Source organism: Galeopterus variegatus, unplaced genomic scaffold (assembly GCF_000696425.1).
Source record: "Galeopterus variegatus unplaced genomic scaffold, G_variegatus-3.0.2 Scaffold600, whole genome shotgun sequence".
Classification (NCBI taxonomy): Eukaryota; Metazoa; Chordata; class Mammalia; order Dermoptera; family Cynocephalidae; genus Galeopterus; species Galeopterus variegatus.
Window position 1 is genome coordinate 448,214 of NW_007726711.1, and position 25,032 is coordinate 473,245.

The following is a 25,032-nucleotide window of genomic DNA, read 5'->3' on the forward strand; positions in this document are numbered from 1 at the left end:
AATCACATAATAACTTGGCTAACTGATTTAAAAAATGGATGTCCCATGGGAGAATCATGTCTTCTCACATATATAATATGCAATAGAATCCTGAAAAGGGCAGTGCTGAATCCTGATCACTGATATTATCATCAATAAGGTGTTCTACACATCTTATATGGTTTCTTACATAGGCTATCTTTAAATAATAAAGAAAATCCAAAGGACAACAATTTAACAGGGAAAGATTAATACACTTGTATAGACAGACTGCACTCATACTGGGTACAATTCATGCCTTTTGAATTACTTTGTCACTTTGTGAAAGAGAAGTGGGTAAAACTGAAGGAAGAATACCATGAGTTAGCAGGCCCACTAGCAGATGCACTCAACTGAATTATTAAGTGAAATTATAACAATAACTCCATCAATCTTTAAGGAAAGAGGAATATATGGAGCCCTCCTTATGTATGTTTGGGCTTGGCTGTGTCTAAAATTAACAGAAAAAAAAAACCCAGTCTTCTTGAATTTTTTGTTATTCCTTGTTTTTTTAACCCCCTATGGTGAAGAAGTCATAATTATTTTAAGAGTCCATTTTATTAGAATTACTAAGGAAGTTTCATTCATTCATTTTTCATTTATTCACTTATTCATATACATATTAATGTGTGTGTGCATAGTCATTTCTAAAGAAGTTGGAAAAAAAATCATGTCTTGAAAAATATAAATTAGAATAAGAAACCAAAATAAGAATGTATTAAGCAATTTATAACAATGATTTTCACAAAGATGATTATCCAATCCAGGAGATGGAATATTGATTCCTCTGCTTACTAGATACGTAAACTTTGGCACCGCTATAAACTTCAATTTTTTTCAATTGTGATACGGACATAGTAATGTCTAACCTCATAGATTTATTGAGAGGATTAAATGAGTTGTTTACTTCCTCCCAAAGTGTTTCATTCAGTGCCTGGTACACAACAGACACTCAATAAATTGTCTCCAAAACCAACACAATTAATAAAAAAACTTCTCCACTTCATTCAAGTGCCCTAATTTTTAGAGAAGAAATTCGAAAGCTCACGTCTCCCCACTGGTAGAAGAGCTTGGCAGCGTTCCACTGCAGCTTCTGGTTCCGCTTGTTGCCCACAATGGGAGACCGTCCCCGGGAAAGGCCTTTCTTGGTGATGTTCACGTGATGCCCTTTCATCCACTCTGGCCAGTTGCCACGATTGCAGCGGTGAACAAAACGGGCACATTCCAGGAACAGGGCTGCTCGGGCCACTACAGGGGCTTCCTGAGTAGGAGTGTTAAGGAGAGAATAATGTAGGATTAATGAAGAATAACTTTAAATTGGCCTTAAAGGGGATTACTATGTAATTTATTCTAGTCTCCATGTTTTGAATTCGTTTGGCCATATTTCCCAGGGTGGTGTCCACATGGCCAGCATAATAGTGGGAAATCTAGAAAATGAAATCACTGATGAAAATTTGAATATTGGAAGAATTAGGCATATTAAGCAGGTTTGTTTGTTGCTTTCTCTTTCTTCTCAGGAATCTCAATAATTACATGCTTACATCTTTGTATACTTAAGGGCATCTGGGATTTGAGTGTGAGAGCTTTTAATAAGTTTTTCAATATAAAGCTTTTTTAAACTTAAAATTTTAACATGAAGAAAATAATTATTCCATTTCTAGAACTAGTTTTATTTTAAACAAAGGTTTCAACAGTGATTTTGCACTAACCATAGTCTGGTATCTATGATCATGCACATGTTTGAGAGAGGTACAATTACTCCACACATTTTGGCTAGTAAGAAAAGGCAGTGCTTTCTAGATTTTGTTGAGTTAGTCTTCCTTTTCTTTCCATTTTGTCATGAAAAACAGACAAGATTCTCCTTAAAAAGGCATGGTTTCAACTGAAAATGTTTGACAAAGAAAAGAATATTCAATTGATAAATGAGAAAAAGAGCATTTCTTCAGAGAAACAGCTCAATCTTGTCAAGATGTGCTTGAAAAAATAAAAAAGACACTGCTTTTAGTAGATATACAGAAACTGGTAAGAGTCATACACTCAACTGAACTCTTTAAAAGCTTAAAAAAATTAAGAGAAGAATGAGTGTGAAGTTTTCCATGAAAGGTCAATAGGTCATAGTAAAAATATATATCAACTATTAATGTGTATTCTGACTTGAACCATTTTTTTAGAACTGCATAACAATATTAGCCATCACCTTAGGATTACTTAATAATCATAGGTTATTCAGTAACCACAGACTTCCAAATGGATATAATTTTCATCATTTCAAGCAATGGCATTTTTAACAATGCATTCATCTGTAATATTAAAATAGCAGCTAATATACAGTATCAATTACATGCTAGTTAACTTTTATGAATTACAATACATAACAACTCTGTGATCTAGAAATAACATCCTCATTTTAAGATTGAAAAATGAGGTATCATTTGTCTACTATCATATAGCAGGGAATGGGTGAATGTAGGTTTCAACCCCAGGTTTCATTCATGACCAGGCCTATGCTAATTGCTCTTTGGCATTTACATTGTCTTAATTTATATTCATGTAAGACTTAGTAAAATAATTTCTAGAATGCAGGTAGATATTACCTATTTAAAAGTGTGGCATTAGTCCCATGTAATACTATTTTCTAAAACACAAATATATGATCATGTCATTTTCCCATTTAAAATCTATTACAGGCTCCATTCACGTCCATCATATAATGAATAACGATACCCAGCCTTGGTGATTTGGTTCATCTCCCTTTCTATTCTCATCTCAAGTGCTCTGTTATCCAATTATATCAAAACTTGCGGTTTCTCAAAATCTCATACTCTTCCATATGTTGTTTCCATGGCTTGTGGAGCCTTTAAACCCTTTTATCACAGGGAAAATTCCCACTTTTGAGATTTAGTTTAGTTACCACCTCTAAAAAGCCTTTCTTAATCCCTTCCCCCTTCAGATAGAGTAGTATACTTCATACCTTTGAGTACTACAATATCTCAAACACTTTGGATGATTCAAGTCAGCCTGTTAAGCATTCATTATTTATGTCTTAAATGCAGCCATCAAGAATTCTAACAACACAAAAGATGAAAAAAACAAAAAGTTGGTTTTTAGAGAAGATGAAGAAAACAGACAAGCCATTGGGTAGGCTAGCTAAAAAAAGGAGAGAGAAGACACAAACAACAAAAATCAGAAATGGAAAAGGAGACATTACAACCAATACCACAGAAATACAAAGAATCATTAGAGACTATCATAAACAACTATACACCAACAAATTTGAAAACCTGGAGGAAATGGATAAATTCTTGGACACATACAAACTACCAAGACGGAACCAAGAAGACACAGAAAACCTGAACAGTCCAATAACAAGCAACAAGATTGAAGAGGTAATCAGCATCTCCCAACAACAACAACAACAACAAAACCCCAAGACTGGATGGCTTCATTGCTGAATTCTATCAAATCTTTAAAGAAGAATTAATATAAATTCTCTTCAAACTATTGAAAAAAATCAAAACAGAGGCCATTCTCCCAAACTAATTCTATGAGGCCAGTATCAACCTGATACCAAAACCAGACAAAGACACAACAAAAAAAGAAAATTACAGGTCTATACCCTTGATGAACATAGACACAAAAATCCCCAACAAAATATTAGCAACCAGAGTACAGCAATATATTAAAAAAAAAATTGTACGCCATGTTCAAGTGGGATTGAATTTATCCCAGGGATGCAAGGATGGTTTGACATACACAAGTCAGTAAATGTGATACACCACATCAACAAAAACAAGAACAAAAACCATGTGATTATCTCAATAGATGCAGAAGGAGCATTTGACAAAATTCAACATCTTCTCATGATTAAAGACTCTCAGCAAAATAGGTATAAAAGGAAAGTATCTCAACACAGTAAAAGTCATAGATGACAAGCCCAGTGCCAATATCATCTTGAGTAGAGAAAAACTGAAAGTTTCTCCCTTAAGAACAGGAACAAGACAAGGATGCACTCTCTCACCACTTCTATTTGATATAGTATTGGAAGTACTAGCTACAGCAATCAGGAAAGAGAAAGAAATAAAGGGCATCAAGATCGGAAAAGATGAAGTCAAACTGTCCCTGTTTGCAGATGACCTGCTTCTCTATATAGAAAAACCTAAAGACTCTACCAAAAAACTCTTAGAGCTGATACTTCACTAAAGTTGCAGGATATAAAATTAACACACATAAAGCAGTAGCATTTTAATACTCCAATAACAAACTAGCAGAAAAAGAAATCAAGAAAGCTAGCCCACTTACGATAGTCACCAAAAAAATAAAATACCTAGGTATCAATTTAACCAAGGAGGTAAAAGATCTCTACAATGACAACTACAAATCACTGCTGAAAGAAATTAAAGAGGACACAGAAAGATGGAAAGACATTCCATGCTCTTGGATTAGAAGAATTAACATTGTGAAAATGTCCATACTACCCAAAGTGATCTACAGATTCAATGCAATCCCCATCAAAATACCAATGATATTCTTCATAGAAATAGAAAAAAACAATCCTAACACTTATATAGAAGAACAAAAGATCCTGAATAGACAAAGCCATCCTGAGCAAAGAAAATAAAGCTGGAGGCAGTATGCTACCTGACTTCAAATTATACTACAAAGCTATAGTACAGCATGGTACCAGCATAAACACAGACACTCAGACCAATGGAACAGAATAAAGAACCCAGAAATCAACCCACATACTTACAGCCAGCTGATATTGTCAAGGGCAATAAGAGCATACATTGGGGAAAGGACTGCCTCTTCAATAAATGGTTCTGGGAAAACTGGATATATGCAGAAGAATGAAACTAGACCCATACCTCTTACCATATACCAAAATCAACTCAAAATGTTTTAAAGACTTAAATATAAGACCCAAACTATAAAACTCCTCAAAGAAAACATAGGAGAAACATTTCAGGAAGTAGGACTGGGCAAAGACTTTATGAACATGACCCCAAAAGCACAGGTAACAAGGAGAAATAAACAAATGGGATTATATAAAACTAAAAACCTTCTGCACAGCAAAAGAAACAGTTAAGAGAGTAAAAAGACAACCTATGAATTGGGAGAAAATATTCACAAATTATGCATCTGACAAGAGATTAATATCCAGAATATACAAAGAACTCAAACAACAGTAAAAAAAAAAAAAAAAAAAAAAAGAAAGATAGAAAAAGAAATCAAATTAACAAATGGGCAATGGAGCTAAATAGGCATTTCTCAAAGGAAGATATACAAATGGCCAACAGACACATGAAAAATTGTCCAACATCACTAAACATCAAGGGAATACAAATCAAAATTACATTGAGATATCATATCATGCTAGTTAGAGTGGCCAGTATCAAAAGACAGAGAATAACAAATGCTGGCGAGGATGTGGAGAAAGGGGAACCCTTCTACACTGTTGGCAGGACTATAAATTAGTGCAGCTGTTATGGAAAACATTATGGAGGTTCCTCAAACAACTACAGATGGAACTGCCATACGATCCAGCAATCCCACTGCTGGGAGTATACCCAAAGGATTGGAAATCATCCAGCGGAAAGGATACCTGCACTCCCATTTTAACACAGCTCTATTTACAATAGCTAAGAGTTGGAACCAACCTAAATGTCCATCAATGGATGACTAGATAAGGAAAATGTGGTATATACATACAATGGAATACCACTCAGCCATAAAAAATGAATGAAATTCTGCCATTCACAGCAACATAAATGAACTTAGAGAAAATTACGTTAGGTGAAACAAACCAGGTACGGAAAAATACCACATGTCCTCACTCATAAGTGGAATCTGAAAAAAAAAAAGATACAACAATCACAATAAATTGTTGAACTTTCAAAAGAAGAGAACAGAACTGAGACCACCAGAAGGTGGGAAGGGGGAAAGGGAGACGGTTAGGGAGAAACTGGTAAAAGGCCACAAAAGATGTTCATATTGGGTAATGATAAAATAATTTAAAAAAAGAATTCCAAATATATTTATGTAGGGAGTTAATTTTACAAAGCCTATTATATATGCCACAACAATGAATGTTAGCCTATGTGAAAAGGCAGAATACAAGATTAATTCTAATGGTGAGAATGTATCTCTAACACAAGATGGATACTAATGATGAAAATTTATCAACTACAAGAGGGCCAAGATTTAGAAGCAGGTTATAGGAACAGAAAAACTTAAGATTGCAAAGAGTTGGATGACTTTCTGCATCGAACCCATCACTATTGTGATGCCATACCATACAGACTAAATATCAGCACATGTTCTTGTACTAAATATTTATGTACTAAACATCTAAGATATACTGATTTGTGTCTGGAAAAGGTTGGAACATCTGTTTCTAAAAAAGAATGGCAGTCTGGAGGGCAAGGTGAACGATGCCAATTTTTTCTTAGACTGTCACATTGTGACATATTCCTGATATAAAGCAATGAAGATTCAACATTTAATGAAAAGAAGACAAAAATAACACTGCTGGAATAGCCCTACATTGTGAACCCTGGCTCCTTCAGGATTAACAAGGGTAAAACTTAATCTAGACCATGTGTATGGGGGAGAGGATCTTTTTATTACCCCTGACTATTAGATGGCCATTTAGGGGATTAACAATGGAAGAACAAACAATCCAAATTGTAGCATGTGAGGCTTCCCATGTGGATTGGCTTGCCTTCTTTAGAAAAAAGAATTAATACAAGATAATGCGCTTAGAAAGCTCAAGGCATTTTTGAATGAAAAACAATTTCAGTTCTCTGCTTTCAAAAACTTCTCATGGTAAAACTCATATATCATCAGTTATTGGCCCCGGGAAATTCTAATCAAAGTTTGGAAATGGAATTGAGATCAATATAAAAATAATTCCCATCAACTATACAACACAATATTAAGGGGAGGGTTGCTTATTTTCTGATGAATTTGATCCCCATAAATAGCCAAACCCAGTAACATTTGGCAATGTCACTGCATTCAGGGAAAATAACATAGATTCATTCAAATATTGCCTTTTTATTATAATTCTCATGAGTCTGGTAGATGATGGCAGGCTTGGGAATTCTATATTCAAGAATGCAGTGAATAATACCAGTTCCTGGGGTATTGTAGTGTGCATGTTACTGCACAGAAAACTGAGAAATGTTGAGGTACAAAGCTAAGTAGGAGCTCCTTAGTTAGCAACAAGTACTAAGTTTGCAACGTGTGTGCAACAATGTCCAAAGCATTCTAGTGTGGCTGTGGTTGTGAAGAATTATTTTCTTTCTGAGTTCCCTTCAAAGTGTAGTTTAGAAACTGCTGACTTTAGGGACAGGGTTATGGGATGCTTGAGATGAAAGGAAAGTCAGTGCTCCCTCTTTTGATGGAGCTTACCTCTTAGAGATCAGTGCAATCTGAAAGAACAGCAAAAGATAGAGGCATGACATAATGGATAAGGATGGATTCATATCACACAGAAAAGCAGCACAAGTGGAGAAAAATGAATTGAAAGAATGCTGCATGGCTGAAAAGAACCACAGAGTACCAGAGGTGTAGTTACAACAAACAAAAATGGACACCATTGGCATACCACAGAGAATTATTTTGGTGGACCTGAAAGAAAAGCAAGCATGTTTAAATTTCTCATTTCTTGTTAACATGTCTGCCCAGACCACCTTTTTGTGCTTTATAATGCCACAGAATGGCATCTGTTCCATTACACCATAACTTCATAATTTTGAGATAAGCAATAACCTATTTTAACTGGTAAGGCAAAATACTAGGTTGAAACATATGAAATTTCTGAATTTGAAGGTCAAAAATTTCATATGGTTCAATCTTACATAAGGTGTTCTCTTATATAAGCAAATGGTTACAGTGCTGTCTAGTTAAAATTACAAAAATTCATGAGAATGCCATTATGCAGCATAGATTTCTCTAACATTCTACAAATAGAAAACTTCAAGCACTGGCCACTTTCCTTGACTTCCTCTGCCATTTTTCCCCTTGAATTTTATAAGATCATTATACATATTGAATGTTTCCTTTATGAAAGTGAGGCAGAGAATTGGGACACTAATTCAAACAGTTGTGCTTTATTTTGCCTGGGGACCTAGAAAATACTGTTACCAAGAAATGATGGTTCATTGAAGGTTATAATTGCAATACATTCCTTTCCTTGAGGGAGTATAACTAAGCTTATTAAGTGAGAAGAAACCTTGACTGAATTCTGCAAACTTATATAACATTGGACAGGAACTAACTGTTTTTAAAGGCTAAATATTTTATGTTGGTCTCTGGGGAATTACATAATTTTTTTATTGCCTTACAATAAAATATAAAGGTCTTGGTTGTGCAGGATGCCTGTTTATTTAAAACCAATGGGAATAAGCAGTTATTACGGATCTCAGTATGTGCTGGAAACTTCTTTGCTATAGGGCATGTGCTTGTGAGTCAGCGTTTATTACTTAGCCTGTATAGAATTCTCTGCTTGACCGAGATCATTAAGTAACTGACTCACAAGCTGACAGGCTGCCTCTACCTCTGCCCATTTCTACAGTAGCTGTGGACAGACGGGAGGCAGACGTTCCTGTTTAGCACACAGTCTGGACAGCTACTCATTTTAACACTTACTCAGATCATGCTAATATTTTGGGTAAGTATTTTGAAAACCAAATGAGGTCTTCTGTTTCTGACAATATGATGGATTAGGTGTGACGACAAACTCCTCTTGGTTTAGAACAACTAAAACTGCTAGATACAAAACTATGCTATCTACCCTAAGTGAATCATTGTGCAGTATATGCAAGTATTGAGACAATATATTGTACCCCACAAATATGTACAAGTAAATGTTAAAATATGTTGAATAAAAAAATCCTGAATAAAATATCCAAAAATTCTTTGTTTTTGCTCTTGTTTCTAAGATTAGATAGAAGACTCTCAGACAGTGCAATTCTGGGGGTGAAAGTGGGGATGAGCTAGTGTGGGAATATTTGCCCTGAGGATTTCTGCCAACTAGAGAGAGACCAGACCATGAGTTTTCTTTTTCTTTTTCTTTTCTTTAGAAGCAGCCCCTTTTCATTCCTAACAAAATCAAATATAGAATTGCCATATGATATGGCAATTCCTCTTCTGGGTAAATACCCAAAAGAAGTTAGAGCATGAGTTTTTCAGTGGGCCACAAGTTAAACATCTGGGTCCAAGCAGATAGGATGATAGTGCATACACACCTGCATAAAGCCAGGGTCTCAGGTGAGTGCCACCCTCAGTGGATTAATGGGAAAAAAAACTGCCCCACAGAAGCTGCCTTGCCTGACTAGGCTTGGCTCTGGGTAGAACAGAGTTGGAGGGGTAAGCGGAGGAAAAAAGTTTCATATGAAAAATTCTAACCCAAATCCCACATTTTCTCATAAGTTTGGGCCAAGAATGGGCAACACTTCAATGCCCCCTTCCCCCCAAAATAATTTTTAAAATGATCTTCGATTGATAATGTTTTCAGGTATCTGACAAAAGAAATGGAAATCCTCTCTGAAGGAATACATTAAACCAGTACTTTTCAAACTTTCATTCTTGAGCATGCTTAAGAGTCACTTGGGAAGATGAATGAAATAGATTCATCGGCCTCATCTGCAGAGATTCTGATTCAGTACATCTGTTGCAGGACCTGAAAATTTGCATTTCTAACATGCTCACAGGTGATGTTGATGTTGCTGGCCCATTGAATAATACTGCTTTAAAAATAATTCCCATAGATAACGCTCCAAGGAGCAAGCTCATCTTAAAAATAAAAAAGAAAAAGGCTGGCTGGTTAGGTCAGTTAGTTATAACATAGCCTTATAACACCGAGGGTTCAATCACATACCAGCCAGCCACCAAAAAAAAAAAAAAGCAAAAGAAAATAATCCTCTCTCATAAGAGATAGTAAGTAAGAAAGAAAGAAAGACCACAATAAAATGTTGAACTTTCAGAAGGAGAGAATAGACCTATAGTTACTAGAAGTGGGAAAGAGGGAAGGGAAAAGGGATTAGGGAGTAATTGGGTAAGAGACACAAAGAAAAATTACAATTTGTAATGATGAACATGCTAATAATATTGATTTGATCATCACATATTGTACACAAATATGACAGTCAACTCTGTACCCCACAAATATGTGTAATCAATTATGTTTCAATTCAAAAAACAAATTTTGAAGAAGAAAATAATCCATTCTAAACAAGAGGCAGCAGAAATAACAAAATGTAGAATCAAATTCACAAAGACTGCAGTTATTGGAATCATGGTATATCAAATACATTTAAAGATTAATGTGGGTATTAAAAGTATGATGAAGAAATTAGACTATCAAAGCTGACCAGGCAGTTTTAAAACAAGAATTACATAGAACTTTTACAAATAAAAAATGTAGTACTTGAAATTTAAAACTCAAAATAGACTAAAACACATATTAGATCAGGTTTTTCTAGCTTCAATACAATTGACCATTTGGACCAGATGATTCATTTTTTTGTAGAGAGTGCACTAAGCATTATGAGATGTTTATCAGCATCTTTGGTATCTACCCACCAGATGCCAGTAGCAATTCCCAAGTTGTGGCAATCAAAAATTCCTCCGCACATTGCCAAATGTCTCCTGGTGGGCAAAATTGTCTCTGGTTAAGAGCCATAGGATCAGACACAGTTGAAAAGAGAAAAAGTGAAATGGAAGACATAGCTGAGAAAATTACCCAGGATATAGAACAGAAAGAAACAAAGAAATAAAAAATATGAAAGATAGGTTATCAAAAACAGACTATAAAATGAGAAGATCTGTCATATACCTTTTCAATTTCTAGAAATAAAGATTAGTGAAAGGGTGAAAGAAAATATTAAAGAGATAGTTGAGAATTTTCCAGAGTATTTATATTATGCCAATCACATGATTCAGGGGCCCAATAAATCTTAAGTAAGAAAAATATGATAGAAACATTTTAGTGAAACTGCAAAATATCAACAATAAAGAAAAGATATTAAAAGCAACTGAGGCAGGGAAGTGGGGGAAGATTACCTATAAAGAAAGGAATGTCTATTAAGCCAGAAAAGAATGAGATAATATCTTTGAAGTACAAAAAGAAAATATTAGCCTATTATTACAATTCCAGCAATGGTATCTTCAAGGTGAGATCAAAATAAAGATATTTTCAAGAAAACTGTAGCCGAAAGAGCTACTGCCAATTAATTATCACTAAATACACTTCTGAAAGGTATATTTCAGAAGGGAAATGATCTTAGAAGGAAGATCTAAGGTGCAAGGAGAAATGGTGAACAAAGATTATGTTAAAGTTTTGGGTAAATTTAAAAATCATTTTCCCAACAATCAATAAAAATAATGTCTAATTTGTGAATGTTAAAATAGAAATAAATTAAAATGAAATTTTGAACAATAGTTGGGGTTAAAACCCCCTTATTTTTTTGAGAAAAGTAAAGAAATTCATTAACTTTAGACTTTCTTTAGTTAAATATGTACAAAATTTCTAAAAATTTAAAGAGAATATATTACACTCAAAACTAGTAAATAAAAGTTTAAAAATGCTAAACCACACCAAAGCAGGAGCAATAAACAAACCCTAACATCATCTAAAAGGAGGCATGAAGTAAAAACAAGAACACACACATACATATTCACATACACAATGAAATAATGAAAAATGTGATAAATAGGCAAATGATAGCAGAAGTGAATCTAAATATACCAGAAATCATGATCTTCAAATGCAAATGGACTAATTTTTTTAAGGAAAAATTTAAATGGTATAAAAAATTTTAATATTTTTTTTTCAATATACACACCGAAAACACAGGAATACAGAAAAGTTGAAAGTAAAGGATTGACAAAAAGACAAACCAGGCCAATGCTAACCTGATGAAACTTTTGTAGTTATATTAGCATCAGAGAAAAATACATCTTAAGGTAGAAAGCATTATTAGAAGTAAACTGGGCCACCTGATAGTGATAAAAGGTTCAAATCACCAGAAACATGTAAAACTTCTAAATCCGTTTGCTTCTATATAAATAAAACAAAAATTGTCATTTTTACAAATATAAATGGGAGATTTTAACAAAACTAACTTAGTAATTGACAGGTTAAACAAGGAGAAAAAATAAGGATGCAAAAGATTTAAATAACCCAACTAACAAGCTTGATCATAGATATATGTGTGAGTGTGTATGTGTGTGTGTATGTATCACTGTATCCAACAACTGGAGAATACACATTCTTTTCAACCACACATGGGACATTTATGAAAACTGATAATATTCTAGGTCATAAAGCAAGTCTAAATTAATTCCAAAGAATCAGTATCTAGAAATGAAGTTAGAAATCAATAACAAATAGTTATCTAACAAAATCCTGGTATTTATAAATTGAAACACACACATATCTAAATAATCTATGGGTCAAAAGTAAAATTATTAAACCAATTAGAAAGTACTTAAAAATAAATTATAACAAAAATACTACTATCAAAATTTATGACATGCAGTTAAAGTAGTAGTTAGAGGGAAATTTATAGCTACATGCTCAGTTTAGAAAAAAGAAAAAAAAAGTATAGGCAAAATTGACAAATTTCTGTAAAAAATAAAATTACTTAACTATTTCAGGAAAAAATAGAACTTTTGAATCATCTGTTCAGATCTGAATTTCAATTCGAATTTTAATTATTTCTAAATTTATCTGTGGACTCAATGTAACTAAGAATAAATCAAAAGATTTTTTTCATGAAACCTCGCAGGCCAATTATCAAATTCACATGGAAGAGCAAAGAGCCGAGAATATGTAGGTGTTTAAGTTTAAAGTTCTGACTGTTAAGATAGAGTAGATTGACTCAGGATAGACACGGAATGAAATAGAACAAAACCTGGATTCCACCCATGCATGTGTGGAAACTTGACATATATTTAAGATGACATTGCACTTCAGAGAAGAATACATGTACTAGTCAGTATACTGAACTAGGATAATTATTATTTATGTGAAAAAGGTAAATAAAGAAAATGAATTCCTATCTTATACCATTCACATAGTACATTCTGGTTAAAGACATAAAGGTAAACTTTAACACTTTTAGAGAAAAATATAAGAATGTCTTTATTACCTTGGAATTTCTTTAAAAGACACAAAAAGTGCCAGCCACAAAAGAAGATTTTGATGAATTAAGTTATATTAGGTCAAAATATTTTTTTCATTAAAATACACCAAAAGGGATGAAGGAAAAAAACAAGCTACAACTGGGAGATGACACACTGTAAAAAACAGAAAATGAACTAGTATTGACAATAATACTAACAGGGGCATTGATCACCAAATAGTCTTGTGATGTTAAGCCCCAATGTGAATTAGATTTGATGCAATGAACCTGAAAGTGTGAGTTATATCTATGGTGAGCAAAAGCCTTTTCCATAGGAGAATACCCGTTTAGCTCTTTTCCTTGTATAATTATTGGTAACATTCCCTTTCACTCTTCGAAGTGTCCTAGTTTAGATAAAAAAATATATATATATCCACTCCTCCTACAGCTATCTATTTACGAGGCTAAATAATTCAACATGAATTAGAATTTCTTCATCTACAGGCCAGGGAGAATTTTATGATCTCACTGATGTTTTTATATTCTTGAAATTGTTCCTAAAATCACTGACATTATTATTAGTGTATTTATGCCAATAAGTTACCAGTAAATTACAAATCACTGTCTGTACATGTTACAAATTTAAATGGATAAATAAAGTTGAAATATTTCACCTGAAATATATAAAAAACAGGCAAAGTGCCTTGTGTTTGAACTGTTTAAATTTTTATTCTGTGTTGTCAAATCATGTAAACTTGGAGAAGAAATGAATTATTTCTAGACATGTCTTTAAAAATACCTTACAGTTGCACTTCATAAATTTATATTAAAGAGAAAAATTTTGAGGAAAAGCTGTGCTGAACTTAAAATTGAACAAATTATCCCTAAACCTAGTGGTCAAAGCAATAATGACAAAAGGATTGTTTAAAACAAACAAAAACCTCCTAGTATTTCTTTCATCTAACAATACATTTTAATTCTGAAGAAAACTGCAAACTTTAAAAAATAATCACATCTAAATTATGTGATTAAGGATATAAAACAATAAAATTATTCTAAAATAAAAATTATGGCACAATGCAAAAATTGTATTTGAGTGGCACTTAAAAAACAAATGCAGCAAAACAATAAAAGAGAGGTGAGAGAAAATGTTGGACTGGAATATGATGATAAACAGCATATTCCTTTTTCCCCTCCTCCCCCAAATCTCATCTGATGAAATAGCAGAATTTATAACTACGTCTATATTTATATCTATGTATCTAAATCTACATCTGTATCTGTAACTGCATCTGTACCTCATCTACATATCTAACTATATAATCTATATCTACATCTACATCTATTTCTATATTCATATTTATCTATCTGTATTACACACATGTATGTGAGTAAAACCATAAATGCATCGGAGAACATTTAAAATATATTAAAAACTGAGGCATTCCTGAAGGACAAGAAGCATTTGAATCAGATATTAGGATGAAACCAAAGACAGAGGAAATGAGAGTTAAAAATATATTTCACACAAGACATCTGTGAAGGTTAGTGCCATCCTGAGGAACTAACTCCTAACCCAGATCAGTAGTTACAAACAACTGCAGTTGTCACGCCTGTAAACACGACAGTAAACACTGAATGCTACTTTGATTCCAGCACATAGGACATTAGTTCCTTCACTTTTCCATAGCTGAGAAACTGATTCTAAGTGTGCCCTTATCTGGGGATCATATCCTGACTTGATCCTTTCCTCTCATAGTAGCAAATAAAATAAGAAATGTGAAGGTGCTTTATAAATTTTTCATTCAAGTGTAATGAAAATGTTACTGTTATTATTCTCTACCACCACCTCTGCCACACTACCACCCTCACCACTGCTATCAACATCATCATTATGACCACCATCATCACCTATGGCTTTTTATTCAACCAACCAGGTCTACCTGGATTCTCATCTCCCTCTTTGCCTGATAAATGGTGACCACTGGGCTCCTTTAAGCCTTGACTTATTCTGACCTCTGGAATTTTGACCTCTGAACTATGCACACTGGTTGATCTTGACCTAGAATCAAAGACTGTCACATATAAAAGGAACTTCTACCACCTACCCACAGCTCGAACCCCCCATACATGTGCCCCCACTGAATCCAGTCTAGTGACAAAGAGCTACTCCATCTGTGGACATCCACAATAATCAGAAAATGCCTCTTTAGTCTGAGGCTCAAAAGACACTGCTTAAGCATCAAACCCACCTTTATACTGTTTCTTACCATGAGGTTTATGAGATTGAGACGGTCCAGCAGGGCCAAAGTAGGTTTCATGGGAAAAGAATAAAGGAAAATCTAGTGGTCTGGTAACTTCATAATCATAGCCTTATTTTGGTGAAGTAAAAGAAGTTTTAAGTTTTCTGCGGGATCCAACCCATTTTAATGGTAAGAGTCAAGTTCCAGTCAGGAATTGAGTGTACCTATAGCTGGAAACTCCCGTACTACATCTGTAAGCAGCATAACTGCTGGAAATCAGATAGGTGTGGAATCATCTGATGAAAGGGAATAAAATCCCAATACACAAGAGACTTGATTATCAAAGTGTTCATCAATATTCCTCTAAAAATAATCTCCATTCAGAAGTCCATACTAATTTGATCTGCTGGGGTTATTTTTCACATCCGTAAGTGTGCTGCTCTCTTCATGACAAGACTTGTGTTTCTCCCATGCCCACATATCTTACATAAATCCTAAAGGCTTTCCATGTAGGAAGCAATGATGACAGATTTCCTTCTGTTTTTATATCATCAATGAATATTAATAAAGTAACTCCAATTAGTCAATGGAAAAGTTTCTTTTTGTCAGTGATAATACACTAATTGACGTTGACTTCTTAACATTTTTGGTTTCATGGATAGGTTTTGGGGGAGTCCATAAACTTTCTGATATTCCATGCCAAATTTTGTCTAAGTACACTTTTCTTGGGAGAATTTCTGTAACTTTCATCCAATTCTGAAAGAGTCTATGTTCCTAAATGTTAAGAATCACCACTTTTAAGAGTGAATGTGTGGTGTGAATTTTTAAAGTTGAAAATATCTTGTATTTTCCTATTATAAATTCATCATGTATTCATGTGATAAGGAACATTTTTCAAGACTCAAATGCTTTTTGGATCATTAAAAATCATTCACAGTCTTCTTTATTGCAGGAGACCATATACATTTAAGTATATTCTCTATGTGTCAAGAGATACTCATTCTGATTTATTAAAATAATCTTTTTTTTTTTTTTAACAGAGAAAGCATATGGTGTTGCTAAAAGAGTCCTGAATGGAAGCAGAAGATTTGCTGTGATCTCAGTTTTAGAACCAACTAATTTACATGACCTTGAGCAAATTCACCTCAGCTCTTGGGGCTTTTGTTCTCTCATGTGGAAAACGTGTGAATGAAAAGAGCTGCTTGATAGATACACATGCGCGTGGGGATTTCGACTCATGACCTCTGAGAGAATGAGGAGCCTAGACCTTTCCAGAGGAAGAAGAACAGTCTGTCAACTCTCATCAGGTGCTTATTTGACTAACAGTTGCCCCAATACTACTCACCTATCATTTTCCAATTTGTATGGCAAGCTGTGCCTATATTTTTCACTCAATTTTTCAGCAAGTTGAAATAAGATGATTTGTTATTAGAATTTTCTTTAATCTCATTAAGCGGTTGCTTTGGAAATTTGATATCTCACTTGTCTAGTAATTTTCCAAAAGTAGCTGTGACTTTAGGATTGAGACAAAGATAGACATGACAGTACCTGTGTAGCACTTTGGCTTAAACCATCTGTAAAGTAGCAATATACAGTTGTTAACTAGCTTCTGTCACCTTTATTTTCTTAACCACATTTAAGCTATCAGGTATAAAACACAGCATGTATTATTTTAGCATGTTTTAAAGTAAATTCCTAAAGTAATCTCAGATAATTTTTAATAAGAGAGTCAGCATGGAGGAATACTAAATACAGGGGCTTTGAAGACAGACCTAGGATCCAATCTGGTTATATTCTTTGCTGGCTTTGTAGCCCTGGCCTATTAGTTGGTCTTTCTGAGTTTCAATTTTTTTTTCCCTTGGGAAACACAGTAGGTACACAATGAATATTAATCATTAGTTTATCAACCTCATAATGTCATACACTAAGAAGTCTGGAAAATAGATCATTATACAAACATAATCTTCATTGGGAAAAGTGAAAAACAGGTGAACCTGTCCAGTTGAGTTCTGTTGCATTATCATTATCAGCTAGTACCATGGCACAAAGGAAGCCCTCAACAGACATTCGTTGAGTTAATTAATTATTATAGGTGAGTATGCTGAGTGTCTTCTAAGCCACATCAACTTTAGGCTTTTTATTTCTACCGCCTTTGCCATTTGATATATTTGATACGTAAAGAACTGTGCCCCTCCCCCAGCTATATACAGTCCAAAATTACTTACTACTCAGGGAGGGATGGAGGAATGCCCAATTCCCTCTTACTGGTGTCTCACTACCACCCTGCTAATGTAAGATTTCCTGCTGTTCCTGACCAAATCTTGCTGCTTACACCAGTGCCAAGACTGTGTAGTGCTGTTTGCCATACTGTTATCAATACTTTCTAATCATTGCAAGTCTGATGGTCATAAAGTAGAAATTTATGGATATTTTAATAATTTTTTTAATTAAAAAAATTAAATTGACAAAGGATTTCTTAAAATTTGCAAGTAAAATGAGGCATACTTTACTGACTTGGTATTTTCAATGAATTGGTTGTTCACATACTTATCCATTTTTTAAGTGTTTGATTGTTTGTCTTTTCTTACGAGTTTGTTACATTTATTTATTTTAATCTGCTTCTTTGTGAACAGATCAAGATGTGATTAAGAAGAACCAGGCATGACTCAAAGGAGTGACGGGCTAATTTCCACTTTCCCACCTAGAAAACAAGGGGTTGGCTCCTTGCCTTGCCAAGCTCTCTTGCTTTAGACAGGCTCCTCATTGTTCTCTGATTGCTTAATTGCCACCAGCCCCAGCTCTCTTGAAGACATGTGATTGTCTACATTTTCCAGTCACCATAGCATACATCAATACACATTGAGAGTTTTGCAATTAAAAAAAAAATTTTGAAAAGGCCAATATTCAACAACAGGAAACTGACTGGAAAACCTTATATAACGACAAGCCATCATTTTGGGTGATTATAAGTAGTATTTATATCTCAGGCTGAAGTGAAGCCACATACCTCGCTGGTCACTAAATAGCCTAAGAGGAAAAGCTGCAAATGTCACAGAGAGATTTCATGAATTACATTATAAGGTTTGGATGATTTTAAGCTAAAATATGAGTAACACAGTAGTCACCTATTCATGAGTCATAAAATCTGGAAAAGAGATTATTTACAGGTAGGCTTAAAGTTTTCCATTATAATAAAAATCTATTTTAGTTTCTCTTTTTAAGAAGTAAAAATAAAAGACTTTTGTTTCTTATGTTTACTTGGTATTTTGTAGCTAGTGTTAATACTGTGTATGAAGAATTTATAAACCAGAAGGTAAATAAAGGAAATTGAGAGGCTGAATTCAAAAGTCACATGTGGGCCTAGTTTACCTGATAAAAACAAAAATACTTTCTAAGTAAGATCCACTTTACACTCTTTAATTCTTTACATGTATAAAATAGCATACAATGTTTAAAGCACTCCTGTGCAATGCATTTTAACTGATCCTTGCTTCATGTTTTTCCTTTAATGGATAGGTAAGGAAACCAAGACTCAGACAGTACAAAGGACTGATACATGGCAAACACAGACTAATAATAATATTATAATAATGGCCTACTCTATTGAGCAGTTACTATATCTCAGGCACTGTGATGAGGGCTCTGTATTTAATATCTTATTTAATCCTCCACTAGCCCTAGAAGGCAGGTATAGTACTACGATCACTCTTATTCTCATTTTACTAGAGGTTTAGCTAGTAAATGTCTGAGTGACTTTAACACAGGTAGTCTTACTCAAGAGCCCCCACATACTTTTTATCACATTGCTGTACATTCCACTTCACAGGGCATATTTATTAAGATTTGTTCCCCTTTCTTTTTTTTCTATCACCTCACCATCTTTCTTCCCCCTTTTACCACTAATTCTTTTTTTTTTTTTCCTTTTTGTCTTTTTTCGTGTCCGGCAACGGATCGCAACCCTCAGTGTCGCGCCCGTACTGGACCGGGACCGGCAACGGGATCGCAAACCTCGGTATTGCTCCCGCACCTCGCTCAGCCAGTGAGCGGGAACCGGTCGGTATGTGGGATCCGAACCCTGGGCGGGAGCCACCGCACTGCCAAGCGGCGCACTGTAGCAGTGCGCCACCGGGCCGGCCAGACCACTAATTCTGAGAAAGAAAAAATCATAACTCACACTTAGGGTTAGGACTGGGCATTTGTGCTTACCTCTGTTAACGGTATTTACTGGAATGGGGGACAGGATAGGCAAATTCTTCCAACAACTTACTAGATCCAAAGCGGCTGCCAGGATGGACGCATCAGGAATTGTGCCTGGCTCACAGCAGTTTAAGAGAAATTGAAAGCGTTTCATGCCCTGTCGGATCGCTCCAAGATTCACCACGTTTTTGCTTTTTCCACCATCTTGGTTGGGAGAGAGATGGTCGTCGAAGCTGTGGCAACCTGTAGGGGTTGTGCCATGGTGGAGGCATGGAAGAGAGAGAGTGTAATGGATCACGGAATTGAAAAGAACTTCAAAGATATACCAGTGTGTTTTCTATAGTGTTGGCTTGAAAACTTTCTCCTCATCTTCACGTCCTTCCTCTCCACCCTCATGCTTGATTTGAACATCCCAGCTTTTGGAAATTTGGTGACACATGGCATATGAAGATGCAGGGTCTTACCTAGCTGTTTAAATGTAGGGCCTGATCTTTTCACTACCAGATCTTCTCTCTAACACTGATAAGAGCTCTTGGTATATTTAAAATAATTCTTCCTGTAATCAACAACCAACTTCTGTTTTTATGGAAGATGCAGTCACTGTGCAGTTTCAGATCTGTTGTAATAAATTGATATCAAGGACAGCATTGTGGTGAAAGCAAAAACCTTCTCTCAGTTACAATGCAAAGAATCACTGAGTATTGGAGTTATAAAGGACCTCAGAGGCTGATCATTTCATCAGGATTTCCAGAACTGAATGTGTATCAGAATTACCTGGGAGTTCCTGAATCTCATCCAGACCTTCAGAATCAGAATTTCTGGAGATGGGGGTGTAAGAATTTGTACCTTGTGAAGCATCGCAGCAGATTCTGATGCAGCCAGCCTAACCTCACACTGTGGTCAGAGGTTTGGGAACCACTCATCTTCCCCCTCTTATTTCTCCGCAGTTAAGCTACCGATAAATGAGACAATCAGTCTGGAGCTTATTAAAATGCAGAATATCAGGTCCTCTCACTAGAGATTTTTGTCCCATAGGTCTGGGGGCTCTGTGTATTTTAAACAAATACTCCACATGATTTTGATGCAGAAAATCTAAAGATCACTCACTGAGGAAAATAACACAAAATATTGATTTTTCATCTTTTTAAAAAAATTCTCAGAAAAATTTTAAAAACCTAAATATCTCCTGACTTTTCTATAGCTTTTAGGATATATATTTCTCATTTTTCTTAGATAAAGTTATAATATTGAATATAGTTCTTTAAACCACACCCCTTCTCTTGAGTCTGAAATGTTTCTCTGACACCCAAGAATATCCACAGGATGAGAATCCCTGATTTAGAGATTGGCTTAATTTGTGCTATCACCATTCATTTGGGATGTTGTCTACATCTGGTCCTCGCTGAAAAGTCACAGATCTGATTTTCAGAAATGGCTTTCTCACCTCTTTTGTCAAGAAGTTTGTAGGTGTGAAATGATGTGATGTCTAGGATTTGTTTTAAAACACATTTAAAAAATCATAAAAGATAGATGAAGCAAAGATGGCAAAATTTTGATCATCATTGCAAGTGGGTGATAGAAATTTGGGATCCATTGGACCATTCCTTTTAGTTTCTGTCTGTGTTTAAAATTTTTCGTAAGTACAAATAAGGTTAAGAATATAATTAAAATACTATCAAAATTTCCTATATTTCATTCTTTATGAGTTATTTCCTTTTCAGATGTAAATATTCCATATTTTAAAATTCCAAATTCAATACCTTTAATACTTTTTTCTTTTCAGTTAGTGTATCATATTTTGTATCAAACGCAAAAGGAAGCACCACAAGAAGAATCTGATCGTGAAAAAAAATGCAAAAGACAGAATCTCAGATGGTACAAAAAAGAAAGCTACAGATGAGAAACAGACATTTCCAGGACAGCCTTGTTTTCAGAGAGCTCTCTCTCAGAATGCCACTCTATTTACTCACCAGGCACTATCAAAGCTACCAGAGGGGTGACTTCTTGTTATTTTTTTTAAAGTTATGTGTTACTTTATTTATTTATTTATTTATTTATTATTATTATTTTTTTTTTTGTCTTTTGTCTTTTTCCGTGTCTGGCAACGGATCGCAACCCTCAGTGTTGCCCCCGTACCGGACCGGGGACCGGCAACGGGATTGCAACCCTCGGCGTTGCTCCCGCGCCTCGCTCAGCCAGTGAGCGGGAACCGGTCTTTACGTGGGATCCGAACCCTCGGGCGGGAGCGCCGCTGCGCTTCCCAAGCGGTGCACTATCCAGTGCGCCACCGGGCCGGCCCTATGTGTCACTTTATTAATCATTTATATCAGCCCTTTAATAGCTACATATATCAAAGAATTTTCATCTGTTAAAAAAATATATACATATAACCTTAAGAGTCCCTTAAACTTTGAATTTAAGAGAGACCCCAAATGATAAGATTTTTCTTTTTAATGAATCCAATTGTTTTGTTATAATTAATTACTATAATTAAGATTTAAAATGTTAGGTGATAACTGCCTCAAATTTGTAATAGGAGTAATACATAAGACATGATGGATGATCAATAAAGTTATTCTTATTTATCCATTTATTAAAAACAATTGCCATCATTTCATTTAAGGAAGCATTAAGAATAAGTATTTCACCGTTTTTTTCAATATTTATCTGACAATATGACTAATTCCAAAAGAAATGTATTCAATCTTACTAAAGGAAGTGCCATTTTGATTTAAAGAACTTCAAAAGTAATGCAGTTAAGGAGTGTAAGTAAAATAATGATGAGAGAAATGATCGAAACATTCTTTGTCAGCAGAAACCTATATTCTTTGCTTCATAGAATGATGTACATTTATCACAGGGAGATGATCAGCAGGATTCTACAAGCCCAAGACATAAGAATCATGCTATAAATAAAAGCTATTTACAATGGAACATTTCTTCTGTACTTTACATAGCCTTAGTAAATAACAATATAATTGTTGCTACTATTTTTGAGCACTTAGTATGTACCAAGTATTATATGAAATATCATAATTTATTTCTTTTATTTTTTGCAATAGCCCCATAAGATAAATTTTTAAAGGTGACCAAAAAAAGTGTATTTGTGTATGTGTGTTGTGTGAGTATGTGGTGTGTGTGTGTGTGTGTGTGTGTGTGTGTGTGTGAGAAAGAGAGAGAGAGAGAAAACGGAAACAAAGAGATAATGAGAGAAGGGTCAGCTTAAATATCCCAGGCTAAGTTCATACAATTATAAAGTCAGGACTCAAACCACAAGTCTGGGTTCTTACATCTATGACCCGATGTATCTCTGAAATACTGAAATGCTTATGTGAAAGGAGGTCAGACTTTCACTTTCTTCTGAAGGTAGTGATTACATTAGAAAAACTTAATGTAATAAATAATTCAACACTGTACATGCTATATCTTTTGGTTTTTTCCCTGTACTATAATGACAAACTGACTATAAAATTGTACCTTGTGGGGCATTCCATACTGTAATACTAAAAGAAATGTTTAAAAGCTATTTGATTATAAAATGTACTCTTCTTTATCAATTTTTTATATAATCATACTAGGATATAAGGATGACTCTTGGATTCCTTGGCTATAATAATTTATTTTTAGCTTCAGTACATGTTAGTTGCATTGATTTAATATTTATTGTTTTACATTAGGTTTAATTGAGGTTAATTTCCATAGAATATATTTTTTTATGAGCTGTTAAATCTAAGGGAAATTTCAAAATCTAGTAATTCTTAAATATTATTTTTAATTTATAAATTATGACATTTATGAGTACAAAGTTTCAGATAGATTAAAACTAGTATTTCTTTAAGCACAGTTTCCTATAGAGTTGATGAGAGCTGAACACACTGAAGATACACAATAAATTTTGTTGATCAGTTGAAAAAACCATTTCTTTAACTAATCAAACATCTTCCGTCAAATAGGAGCAACATGATTTCTAAAATAAAATAATTTTAGTGAATATAAAAATACAGAAAAAATATAGCTGATTTCTGAATGTCATTAATTCTATTAAATGTTGACCAGATACATTTTTTATTTGTAGAATAATTTTTTAGATTTTAAAGAAATTATATTGGCACTTTATCTTAAGTCAGTGAAGTTCAGGCACTACATTCAAACTGAGGGTAAGAATGATGTTTGTTTTCTGTAACAATCTTAAAGAAAGAAACAATGAAATTATGCAATTAAAATAATTTAAGCGATAGAATACACCACACCTACAATGGATGCTTAGGGATTATTTATACACATAGATTGCAAAGTAAAAAAGTAAGAAAGAAAGAAAGAGCAGGATCAAAGATCGAAAGATGTTCACATGGTCAAGGACAGTAGTTGTTGCAAAATACAATTATTTAGATTAGCAGGTAATGTTTTGGTTCATTTAGAACAGCTGGAGATACCTGCCTTCTGCAAGAGATTCCAAAAGAATCACAGATGCCTTTTATAATTTTTAACACGCCAGAGAACATAGGCAAAGATTAGTGATATATAGGTATATTCTCTTGCCAGTCAAAAGCACATAAAACATTCCAGGTAATTAATCTCAAATATTATGGTTTTGTTTTCTAGACATGTAGTAAGAGACTTCTGTATCACTTACACAAACTCATCCTAGAACCTGGCTCTATGAATATTGCATATCAGATCTTTTCTATTTGTAAAAGAATATAAAGAATACATGAAACAATGGCTACAAACTGTAGAACACAAAGTCCAGAACAAACTGATATTTATAAGAAATATTAATAATATGTTTGGAACAAGAATAAGAATAAAAATATTGGCCTAGTATTTGAAGGAGAGAATGTAGGGGAATCAAAAGAAGAGTAAACAACTCAATTATGCTTTCATCTTTTCCACCAAGGGGAAAAATCCACAAATGGGAAAGTACAGTGCCCTTGCCAGTTAGGGTTGCTATAACAAAATACCACAGACTGGGTAACTTAAATGACAAACATTTATTTCTCACAGTTCTGGAGGCTGGAAATCTGATATCAGGGTGCCAGCATGGTTAGGTTCTTGGTGATGGCTCTCTTAATGGTTATGTCCTCACATGATCTTCCTTGGTACGTGCACACAGAGAGAGCTCATGTCTCTTTCTCTTATTATATGGGCATTAAAATCCCATCATGGGTGCTACCCTCATGACCTTGTCTAAAACTCATTGCCTCCCAAGGTCCCGCCTCTAAATACCATCACATTGGGGATGAGAGCTTCAACATATGAATTTGGGGGGAACACAAACATTTAGTCCATCGTGGACAGAAAATGTCCATTAAAAAGGAATATTCATCAAATGTGAGAGACCCTATACTCTTTGAGTTTAAACCTTAGTTCATCAAATTAGACTCCAGTGCAAAGAAATAACTTAGAGACAGGATTACAGCACCAGTTAAATGACATCAGCTAGC

At 34.4% G+C, this 25,032-nt stretch overlaps 1 protein-coding gene across 1 annotated transcript in view; it reads right to left on the bottom strand.

Annotated features, from left to right (window-relative positions):
• UNC80 (unc-80 homolog (C. elegans)) overlaps nucleotides 1-25,032 on the bottom strand; it is a 214,063-nt gene that overhangs the window by 128,083 nt on the left and 60,948 nt on the right. The window contains exons 22-23 of the mRNA XM_008570410.1: nucleotides 19,659-19,831; nucleotides 1,067-1,279 (exon numbers count right to left, since the gene is read on the bottom strand). Of these exons, the coding sequence (XP_008568632.1) occupies nucleotides 1,067-1,279; nucleotides 19,659-19,831 (386 nt within the window). The remainder of the gene's footprint in view (nucleotides 1-1,066; nucleotides 1,280-19,658; nucleotides 19,832-25,032) is intronic.